At 67.1% G+C, this 10709-nt stretch overlaps 1 protein-coding gene across 1 annotated transcript; it reads left to right on the top strand.

The window, feature by feature from the left end:
• Nucleotides 1-346: 346 nt before the first annotated feature.
• CTSD (cathepsin D) lies at nucleotides 347-9986 on the top strand. Its single transcript, XM_027045075.2, has 9 exons — nucleotides 347-514; nucleotides 2500-2659; nucleotides 4888-5011; nucleotides 5483-5601; nucleotides 6577-6797; nucleotides 8617-8739; nucleotides 9115-9259; nucleotides 9350-9448; nucleotides 9602-9986. The coding sequence occupies exons 1-9, from the start codon at nucleotides 447-449 to the stop codon at nucleotides 9767-9769; spliced, it is 1227 nt and encodes a 408-aa protein (XP_026900876.1). The 5' UTR covers nucleotides 347-446; the 3' UTR covers nucleotides 9770-9986.
• Nucleotides 9987-10709: the final 723 nt, after the last annotated feature.

Raw genomic sequence — 10709 nt, 5'->3', positions numbered from 1 at the left:
GGTGCAGCGGGTGCAGTGCGGGGGCAGGAAGGTGGAGCAGGGGCCTCGGAAAGGCTGCGAGGCCCCACGCGGCGCACAGCCCGCGTGTCTACGGCGGCGACGGAGCCCCAGGCTCCGGAGGCTCCCCGGCCGCCGGCGCCCAGAGCCCCAGCGCCCGGTCCCCGCAGCTGGGGCTCGCAGCCACCTTCCCGCCCCGCGCGCGCGTCCCCCTGCGCCGGCAGGCCTGCGTGCGCGTCCCCGAGCGCCGTGCGCGGGCCCGGCGGGAACGCGGCCGGGGCCGCCCCGCCCAGACCCCGCCCAGACCCCGCCCCGCGCACGCCGGCCGAGGCCCGCGTGACCGGTCCGGGTGCAAACAGTCCGGTCAGCTGACTTTGCCAAGTGCGCCGTCATCCAGGCTATAAGCGCTCGACCTCTGGGCGCTCCGGTCCGACCCGGTCGCCGCCACCATGCAGCCCCCCAGCGTGCTGCTGCTCGTTCTCGGCCTGCTGGCCGCGTCCGCCGCCGCGCTCATCAGGTGAGGCCCTGCGACCCCGTGCACCCCGCGACCCCTCCGTGTACCCCCCCTTCCGTGTACCCCTCCCTCGTGCACCCTCCCGTGCACCCCGCGCCCCCGGTGCCCTCCGTACGCCCTGCGCTCTGGAATGCGGGCTGTGCCGGCCCGCGCGGCCTCCTGCAGGGCCTCACCCGGGGTCCCCCGCCAGCCCGGGGACCCCTCTTCTCTACCACGGTGGAGTCTGCCTTGGGGGGGGGGGCAGGAGGCGGCGGGAGGGAGGATGGCGGAGACCCAGGCCGACGAGCCTCCCCGGGACGGGTGGGGCCGCGGCACCTGTACTCAAGGCCCACCTGTGTGGAAGTCTGGAGACCCAGGTGTATCTGGGCAAGTCATTTTCCCGCTTCTCCCCCTGCCCTTTGCCAGCTGTGGATTGGGCATGGTCGTCTTTGGTTTGGGTCTTGGGCTCTTACCCGGGAGACCTTCTGGGTGCTGGGGGCCCCCGGGGGTCTCAGATACAGTAAGGAGTTAGCCTAAGGAGAGGGTCCGGGTGAGGGGCGCAGCTGGCACGGGGCTGCGGGGTTCTCCACCTGTGCCCTCGCTCTAGTGAGGACCACACCTTCTTCAGGTCTCTAGGGCCTGACCCCCTGTACCAGGAGAGGCCACCAACCCCAGGCCTTGTGGGCCACCCAGGCCGAGGAGGGCGCTTCCATCCCCCACTCCCACTCTCGCAAGGCAGCCTGAGCCCCCCACCCCCACTTGGGGAGGGGTGTGGTGGGCCAGCCCCTCTGCTCCTGCACCCACCCTTGCCCCCCTTCCCCCCGCCCCGGGGCCTGGGAAGGCATCCTTCCAACTCCAAGGCGGGCCTTTTGCCCAGGGGCAGGTGGGTGAGGTCATAGGGCCGTGAGAGCTGGGGGGGGGGGGGGGACGCCAGTGGGACTCAGCCTTGCCAAAGGGCTGCACCATGGGCTGTGGCCTGGGGGCGTGTGGCCCCTAATGGACCCTCCCCTGACACCACCCACAGGCCTCCTCTCCAGGGATGCGTGGCTGTCTGGGGACTGAACCTGGGTTGCTTGGGGCTGGGCAGCTGAACCAGAGCCCCTCACACCTCCTCCCCGTCCTCTGGGACTGCTGGTGCCTGTTTCCTGGGTTACTGGAGGGCGTGCCCCTCTCCCCCCAAGCAAGAACCTTGGGCTTTTACGGCCTACCAGGTCTTAGACAAGAGTCCCATCTTCTGAAGCAGCCCTTGGCTTGCTGGGAAGGGCCAGCCGTGACCTTGAACTCCCAAATCCCCTGGGCTGGGAGGACCTGTCATCCAGGTGTGTGAGTTTGCTCAGGTCTGCTCTCCTGCCCCACCCCTGCGCCATGGAAGCAAGGGTGCAAGCTTAAGGCCTGGAGGAGCCAAGGGTCCGGGTGGGGGAGGGACCTCAGGCACAGGAACCGGGACACCTGACCTCAACCCCGTGCTCTTTCTGCCCAGGCAGACTGCTAAGGCTGGGAGGCAGGGGCTGCCCGTGGGGGTGCCCTGGGGCATCTCCGAGGAAGGCAGACCTGGGAGCACGGACCCCTAGCCTTCCAGTGCAGTCCTTGTCCTCCTGGGGTCTGTACCGTGGTGGGGACAGAGCACAGACCAGCAGTAAATAAATTCACTACAGCATTGGAGAGGGCCCTGGAGGGAAACGGGGTCACATGAGGGATGGCCAAGGAGGGCTTCTCCGAGGTGGCAGTCTTGAGTCCCATCTGGTGGCCAGGAGACGGCCAACCAGAGGCCACACAGGGGAAGTGGGGACCTCTCTGCATGGCGTCTGTGGAGAACAGATTGAGAGGGCCAGGCAGATGGGTCACCTGTGACGCCGATGTCCTAACAGACCCCCATGGGCCACTGTCCCAGAAGAGACCAGAGCAGACACAAAGCGGGGGACGGGGATGGGGTGGGCGCTTTTGGAGCCCCTGGCGGCTGAGGGTGCAGAGGGGGAGGCGAGCCCTGACGGGCCCCCTCCTCTTGACAGAATCCCACTGCACAAGTTCACATCTGTGCGTCGAACCATGTCGGAGTTGGGGGGCCCCGTGGAAGATCTGATTGCCAAGGGCCCCGTTTCGAAATACGCCCAGGGAGTGCCCGCTGTGACTGGGGGGCCCATTCCCGAGATACTGAAGAACTACCTGGACGTGAGTATGGGGGTCTCCACTTGGGGCGGGGGCCCGGTCGGTGGCGAACACTGATTTGACGGGAACTGATAAGCCAGCACGAAATACTCTTTTTTTTTTTTTTTAACGTTTATTTATTTTTGAGACAGAGAGAAACAGAGCATGAACGGGGGAGGGGCAGAGAGAGAGGGAGACACAGAATGGGAAGCAGGCTCCAGGCTCTGAGCCGTCAGCCCAGAGCCCGACGCGGGGCTCGAACTCACGGACCGCGAGATCGTGACCTGAGCTGAAGTCGGCCGCTTAACCGACTGAGCCACCCAGGCGCCCCCCAAATACTCTTTAGCAAGCAGCGCTTTTGCTGAACCCCTCTGCTGGATGCGGGGGAGGGGCTTCTGCTCAGCCACATCCTCCCCTGCGGTGCCCCTCCTGTCACCCCTGCCAGGTGGAGGACTCGCACGGTGTCCTGGGGGGTCTGCACGGCTCCCCTGCAGGGCCTGCTTGCGTAGGGTGAGGGTGGGTTGGGGTGCCCTTGGCCCCTCCATGACCTCTCCCCCTGCGTCCCGCTGACCATCACCGACCTCAGAAGCCGCCTTGTTCTTTTCTTATTTTTAATTTTTTTTTTAAACATTTACTTATTTTTGAGAGAGAGAGTGCGAGCAGGGGGGGGCAGAGAGAGGGAGGCACAGAATCCGAAGCAGGCTCCAGGCTCCGAGGTGTCGGCACAGAGCTAGATGCGGGGCTCGAACCCATGAACTGCGAGATCATGACCTGAGCCGAAGTCGGACGCTCGACTGACTGAGCCACCCAGGCCCCCCAGAAGCCATCTTGTTCTTGAGGCCGGTCTGTGGGATTGTGGGACAGGGCCACCCTCTGCAAATCACCGGGCTGGGCCCAGGGCCATCAGCTGGGCACGGAGGAGCCTGCGTCAGGCCCCGAGAGGCTGTGGGGTCCTCGTGGGTCATCTGGGCCAGCCCGCCCAGGCGTAACTAACTGCCTTGGAGCTTCTGTGGGGGTGCCTGTCCCGCCGGGAGGCCTGGCGCCACCCGCGACCCAGTTCCGCCTCCTTACCTCCTTCCTCTGGGCAGCAGCCAGCCCTGCACCTGCCCCGTGCTCCTTGAGGGATGTTTTATAAGCTACATAGCACGCCAGAGCTGGCCCGGCCTGGTCCCGCCTCTGGGGTCAGGTTCTCGGGCTGCCCGGGTGGGCATCTTTCTGTCTCTCCTGCCCCTGAGTCTTGGGGACCTCGCTCCTTCCTGCCATCCAGCCTCTTGCCCACCTGTGGCTGGGAGAGGTGGCTGTGGCCTTTGTCCTCTCTTGCCAGAGCCCCAGCAGTGCCAGGAAGCTGTGGCCTCACGGGCATGTGACTGGACTTGGCGGGGCGGGGGGGGGGGGGGTTGCTGACTGACCGGTTCCTGGTCCCCCAATTCAGGCACACACACACATTTGCTGAGTCATCCCCCAGCCCCCCCATATCTGGACACTTCTGCTTGGTCATGAGGCAGCAGCTGTGGGTTTTCCCTGGAGCCAAGTGGCAGCAGAGAGGCTCCCACAGGGACCAGAGCCGGAATCCCATGGTGACCTGTGGTCTAGGCCGCCTCTCGGGACGGGGGCGCCCGGGCCGGCAGGACCCGGGGGGCCTCAAGCTCGTATCTCACATCCAAGCCCTCGTGTCCTCTGACCTATGAGAGCATCGACGACGAGGTTTGAGGCTCAGGGGGCGTGTGCCCCCTTCATGGTCACCTGAGCCTTGAGCCAAGTACCCTGGGCTTCCCAGGCTGCCCTCCCCCGCTGTGTACAGATGGGGAAACTGAGGCTCAGAGCAGGGAAGGCAGGGAGTCTAAGGCAGTGAGGGACTCTGAGCCAACACTGTCGGTCTCCAGGGTGCACCTCCTCCCTTTGGCCGTTCGCATGCCTCCACCTAGAAGTCCTCCAGGCTTGGCCCTGTGGGGCAAGGGCAGGATGGGAACTGAGGTCCCAGAGGCGAGCTGTGACTTGGCTCCCATCCTGGGGAAGAAGTCTCCCCTTCTGGGCCTGGATCTGTGAGGCAGAGGGGTCTTCCAGGGTATGGGGACCAGCGGCTGGGGGGGGAGGGGGGCGGGAGGGGGTAGGCTCCAGTGTCTCCTCAGACTTGGGCCTTCCAGAGTCTGACTCCCAAGGCAACCAGTGGTCCCTCTGTGGCCCAGCGGGAACGCAGGATTCCCCCTGCCACGCCGTGGCCCTGAGGCACGCCCCTCCCCTCCCCTGCCCAGGCCCAGTACTACGGGGAGATCGGCATTGGGACACCCCCACAGTGCTTCACGGTCGTCTTCGACACCGGTTCCGCCAACCTGTGGGTCCCCTCGATCCACTGCAAGCTGCTGGACATCGCCTGCTGTGAGTCACAGCCCCGCCTCGTGCGGCCGAAGGGAGCAGGCAGGGAGGGGAGGGCCCCAGGGTGTGGGTACGCGGCCTGCACGCCACCTCACACGCATGCAACCCCCCTCACACCCCTGGCCGCACACTCTCCCCCGGGCTCCGGGCCCTGCCGCCCTACCTCGGGTGCAGCCCCGTGCGCGGGGGCCAGCAGGCCAGGCCTTGGGCCTTCGGTGGCCCTGCCTCGGCCCCTCTTGGGCGACGTGCTTCCAGCTCTCAGCCCCACCAGACGCGCTTGGCCCCTCTGCCCTCCCCGGGCACCCCGCTTTCCAGGTGTCTGTGCAGGGCCCCGGGGTGGCCAAGGATGGAGGAGGCCAGGCCAGAGCACCGCTGGCCGAGGCCCAGGCTGGCGGGGGCGGGGGCGGGGGGGGCTCCGTGGCAGGCGCCCAGGGCCTGGCGGGGGCAGCGGGCTGACGGTGGCTCTGCCCGCAGGGCTCCACAACAAGTATAACAGCGGCAAGTCCAGCACGTACGTCAAGAATGGCACGTCCTTCGACATCCACTATGGCTCCGGTAGCCTCTCCGGGTACCTGAGCCAGGACACCGTGTCGGTGAGTCTGTGGCAAGGCCGCTCCTGGGCCCTGGGATGCTCCCCGTGACCCCGGCCCCACCGCAGGGCCGGGCCGCTAAGCGTTGAAGGGGAGAGAGCGGGCCAGCCAGGGTCTCGACGCCCGTGGAGCCACCGGGGCACGGGTGTGGAACTGGGACCCCACAGGCGAGCGAGTGATTGGCGGTGCGGCCTCCTCCCAGCCTCGCGGCCGGCGGCCAGGCAGGGGAGCCGGTCAGGGAGGGCTGAGGTGTGCCAGAGCCCCTGTGGAGGACGCCAGGAGGGCCGTCTGGGCACCCGAAGCCCCAGCCGGACCAGGAGGCTGCAGGGCACGCCAGGGCCTGCTTGTCTGGACGGTGGGGAGGGCCGTGGCGGCTAGGGACCTTCCTGCAGGCGCACTGCCCCTGCCCCGTATCCACCTGCTCTGTTAGGGTCCCCTCCTCCTGGACTCTGTGGGTCCACAACAGGATGTCGCCTGCCACGCTCCCCTGTTCCCGGTGTTGCAGGGTGTCAACCCCAAACAGACGTTTCTTCCCACATCCTGCTCTGCCTCTCTGTCAGCTGCCTGGCCCACGGTGGGGGAGGGGCGGCGTGGCCTCAAGTCTGCTGAGTTGGGTCATGGGGTTGGGTCATGGGGTTCCAGCAGGCCAAGGGCAAGAGCAGGCCTGGGCCGGCGGGGGGAGGGGGCCAGGAGGCCAGAGCCGAGCACGGAGCCCAGCCCTCTGAGCTGACTCCAACTCAGTCGGTGCCCCGACCAGCACAGACCCCACGTCCCTGTCCCACCAGTGCCGCCAGCCTTTCTCCCGGGCCCTCTGCCCGTCTCAGGTCCTGGGTGCGCAGTGGCGGGCGGGGGCCGAGCACCGCTGCTCCGTGGGGACGGAGTGGGTATTGGAGCTGTGGCCGTGAGCGCATGCGCGGGACCTGGGGTCGGGCCCCGCAGGCCCCTGCGGCCCGCTGACCACCCCCCTCCGGCCTGCAGGTACCCTGCCAGACTCCAACCGTGGCTGGCGTCAAGGTGGAGAGGCAGATCTTCGGTGAGGCCATCAAGCAGCCGGGCATCACCTTCATCGCAGCCAAGTTCGACGGCATTCTCGGCATGGCCTACCCCCGTATCTCTGTTGACGACGTACTCCCCGTCTTTGATAACCTGATGAAGCAGAAGTTGGTGGAGAAGAACATCTTCTCCTTCTACCTGAACAGGTGGGGTGGGAGGGCCGGCCCCCTCTCTGCCCCAGTCCTCACCCCGCTTCCCAGCTCAGTGTGGCTGAGTGCAGGGGGCTCGGGCCACCACCTCCCTGGCCACCCTCCAGGCGCCGGGCTGCAGCTTCTGACCTCTGACCGGAGGCGGGACTGGCCACCCTCTTGCAGACCCACAGGCAGCCGCACAGCCCGGGCTTCCCACCAGGAGCGGCTCGGGCTATGGGTCCAGCATCTCGCTCAGCGGGCCGCCTGGGGAGAACCAGACCCCGGTCGGGAGTCACCACAACTCCTCCTGGGTCCGTCAGCCCGGCTTTCCCTGGGCCTGATGAGAGGAAGACGTGGCCCCTGGGTCACTGATGGCCTAGAGGGGACAAAGCCATGGGCCCCAACCTGAAGCAGGGCCTCTGGAGACGAGGATTCTGGGGGCTTTCCACAGAAGGTGACCCCAGTTGGGCCTTGAGTGCCAGATGCTGCTAGAGGCGGCCGTGGGCCAAGATTGGTGTGGAGTGCGGCCTCCGTCACGCCATCTGGAAGCAGCCCCCAGTATGTCTGTGCCTGCCGCAGAGAAGGCCCCCACCCCGGTGGCCCTTGCCCCACCCGGAGGGTGGGGTCACCTACGTGCAGGGGCCTCGTCTCTCCCCTCAGGGCGGTGCCAGAGGCCCTGGTGGGGGTGTGCCAGGCCTGGACGTGTGGGCAGCGTGTGAGCGGGCAACCCTGCCGACCACCGGTGGTCACCGCGCCACCTCCCCCCCCCCAAAGCCCTCACCCTCCAGAGCCTGTCCACTTGCCCTTCTGGCTGAATGCCAGCTCGAACCCTGCCCTCAGCCTGGCCCCTGCCTGGGTGCTGCGCTCTGTCCCTTGATCAGAGCTTGGTCGGTGTAAATACCCAGCAGCCGGGCCGGGCAGAGCCACCCCTGGAGGCTGGTCTTTTCCTGTGAAGCCTCGGGCCCAGGGTGGGTGGACAGGGGGAGGGGACCCAGGAGGTTGGCCAGGCCCAGGCCCAGGGACGGACAGTGCGGTCAGTGCGGTCAGTGCTGTCAGTGCTGGGTGGGGGCCGATGGACCAGGGCAGGGAGGTGGGGCAGGGCTGCGGGTGGGGAGCGGACAGGAGGCCGTGGTCTGGGATTTCGGAGGTGAAGGCCAGGGGGGAGGGCTGGAGGCCACAGGTAGTAGAGGGAGGGCCACGTTTGGCCTGGTGCTTTCTGGGTGTGGGGACAGCCCAGGAAGAAGACTGCGAGCTCAAACACTAAGTCTGGAGAAGGGTCTGGAGGTGGGAGGGTGCTCAGCGCAGGCTGAGCGGAGATGTGGGGGTGGGGGCAGTTGGGTGAGGATGTGGACGGAGAGCGTCCCTGGAACAGCAGGTGCACGGGCCCCAGGGCAGGAGTGAGCTGACTTCGGTGCCGCCTCCTGCAAGCCCTCCCTGGTTTGTGTTTTCACGCAGAGGAGGGTCCCCTCCTTGGGCTCCTAGCTTTCACTTCCCTGTCTGCCCGCTGTCTTGACCCTGGCCCATTTCCGCTGGCAGACCAGGAGCGCCTGAGGTCTGGGCGGTATCTCGTGGCCTACAGGCCACACGGGGTGTGGGATTGGAGCCCCTCCCCTTGGGGAGAAGGAAGTCCCCTCCCTTCCGGATCCTTCCATCCTTGTGGGTCTTTGGAGAGCACCCCCCCCCATCCTCCACCCTTCACCCTTTGCTTCTGACTTGGCTCCAGCTGGTGCCAGTGGCACCCGACGCTCAGGCCGGAGGCTTGGTGTGGGGGCGGGCAGGGGTCCCCGTGCTCGAGGGGTAAGGGCAGCCGACTTCCTCTTTTCTCTCTTCCCAGGGACCCTAACGCGCAGCCCGGGGGTGAGCTGATGCTGGGTGGCACGGACTCCAAGTACTACAAGGGCCCCCTGTCCTACCTGAACGTCACCCGCAAGGCGTACTGGCAGGTCCACATGGACCAGTGAGTGTGGGGCCCCTCCCAGCCCCCCTGCAGCAGGCCTCTGGGCAGCTCCAGCTCTCGGGGCTGGGAGGCTGCAGTGGGCGTGCTGGGCCTTGGACCCCCCTGGCCCTGGGTGCCTGTCCCACCTCCTGGCACCCAGCTGAGCCCCTGGCCCCTGGGCTCGGGCCCTGCCCCGCTCGTGACGTCAAAGGCGGCTGTTGACCTGCTCTTGGCCTCTTGGGCCCCAGCCGGCCTCCACCCCCAGCCAAAGAGAGGAAGAGAGGGTCCTGAAGAGGCGGGGGTCCCAGGCGGCCCTGGCGGTAGGACTGACCCCCCCCCCAACCCCCCAGCCCCACCCCGAGCCCAGCCAGGGGTCTCATACCTCCTCCCCCTCAGGGTGGACGTGGGCACCAGCCTGACTCTGTGCAAGGGGGGCTGTGAGGCCATCCTGGACACGGGCACCTCCCTCATGGTGGGCCCCGTGGACGAGGTGCGCGAGCTGCAGAAGGCCATTGGGGCTGTGCCGCTGATCCAGGGCGAGGTGAGTGGGCCCAGCAGTGTGGGCAGGATGCCGCCCCCCCCCCCCCCCCCCCCGCCACCGGCCACACCTAAACTCTCTTCCCTCCTTCAGTACATGATCCCCTGCGAGAAGGTGTCCACCCTGCCCGAGGTCACTGTGAAGCTGGGGGGCAAAGGGTATAAGCTGTCCTCGAAGGACTATACGCTCAAGGTCAGTGGGGGCAGGGGCAGGTGGGCAGGGCGCTGACCACCAGGGCACAGGGCACAAGCTGTCCTTGAAGGCCTACACGCTCGAGGTCAGCGGGGGCTGGGGGGGCAGGGCAGGGGCAGGTGGGTGGGGCTCTGACCACCAGGGCCGTCCCAGGTGTCCCAGGGCGGGAGGACCATATGCCTGAGCGGCTTCATGGGTATGGACATCCCCCCACCCGGTGGGCCGCTCTGGATCCTGGGTGACGTCTTCATCGGCCGCTACTACACCGTGTTCGACCGGGATGAGAACCGGGTGGGCCTGGCCGAGGCCACCAGGCTGTAGCTGCCACGCCTGCCGCGGAGGAGGGAGTCCAGGAGGAGGAGGCCGGCCGCCCCCGCCCTCCTGGCCACCCCGCCACACACTTTCACACTCACACCCCCGCTCCGCGGGTGCCTCCGGCCCGCCGATTTTTTCTGAGGTTTTCCCCAGCCCTGGTTGTGGAAGTCCCGCCCACACGCCCGTCTGTCTGTCTGTCTGTCTGTCTGTCTGTCTGTCTGCCTGCCTGCCTGTCTGTCTGATGGAGGGCCGGGTGCGGGCAGCAGCCGTGGGCTGATCGGCGCGGAGCCACTGCACTAACTCGGACGACTGGGCCCCGCTTTGCAGCCAGCCCCTTTGTATCCCAGGACCCGTCCCCTGGGTCGTCCCCCGCCTCCCCAGCCCTGGGGGCCTGGCTGCCCACACCCTGTGCCAGGCTGTTCTCTGGGTTCCTCTTCTGCCTGGCCTGGGGTCCCGGCCCCACCCGTGCTTCTGCGTGGGCCCGTCGAGGAAGGGCCAGCCGAGGCCCGAGGACAAGCAGGAAGGGGTTGGAAGGGTAGGGGCTCAGAGACCAAAGCCAGCCTTGTGACACATGTGGGGTCATCCTGGGGCTTGACCTTGTCCAGGAGGGCACTCATGGGTCCAGGGTTGGGGAAAAAGGGGAAGGGGGCTGGTGCCACCGTCTCTGGTGGCTGGGAGCCAATGTTGATGTGAAAATACAGTTGTTTGGGCCTCTTTTTTCTGTGTTGGCATGTGTCGTGTTTGGTGGGAGGGAGGTTCTGAATGCGGACGTGGGAAGGAGCTGGTGTGGCCAGTGTGAGGCTGTTTCAGAGGGCTGACTCACAGCCAGGCTGGGGCGGGGTCGGGGAGGGGCCTTTGGGGGTGCCCTGGCTCCCAGACCCCAGCCCCCCTGCCCTGCACAAGGGACCCTGGAGGCTTTGGTTTGCCGCCCAGCCTCGAGGCTGAG

The sequence above is a fragment of the Acinonyx jubatus genome, chromosome D1, assembly GCF_027475565.1.
Source record: "Acinonyx jubatus isolate Ajub_Pintada_27869175 chromosome D1, VMU_Ajub_asm_v1.0, whole genome shotgun sequence".
NCBI classification, from domain to species: domain Eukaryota; kingdom Metazoa; phylum Chordata; class Mammalia; order Carnivora; family Felidae; genus Acinonyx; species Acinonyx jubatus.
The sequence above is the reverse complement of the archived record's forward strand: the minus strand, read 5'-3'. Positions and strand labels throughout refer to the sequence as shown.

Coding starts and splice junctions, on each gene's coding strand:
- CTSD (XM_027045075.2), top strand. CDS start 447: ATGCAGCCCCCCAGCGTGCTGCTGCTCGTTCTCGGCCTGCTGGCCGCG. Junction 515..2,499: donor TCCGCCGCCGCGCTCATCAG/GTGAGGCCCTGC, acceptor TCCTCTTGACAG/AATCCCACTGCACAAGTTCA. Junction 9,449..9,601: donor CGAAGGACTATACGCTCAAG/GTCAGTGGGGGC, acceptor GGGCCGTCCCAG/GTGTCCCAGGGCGGGAGGAC.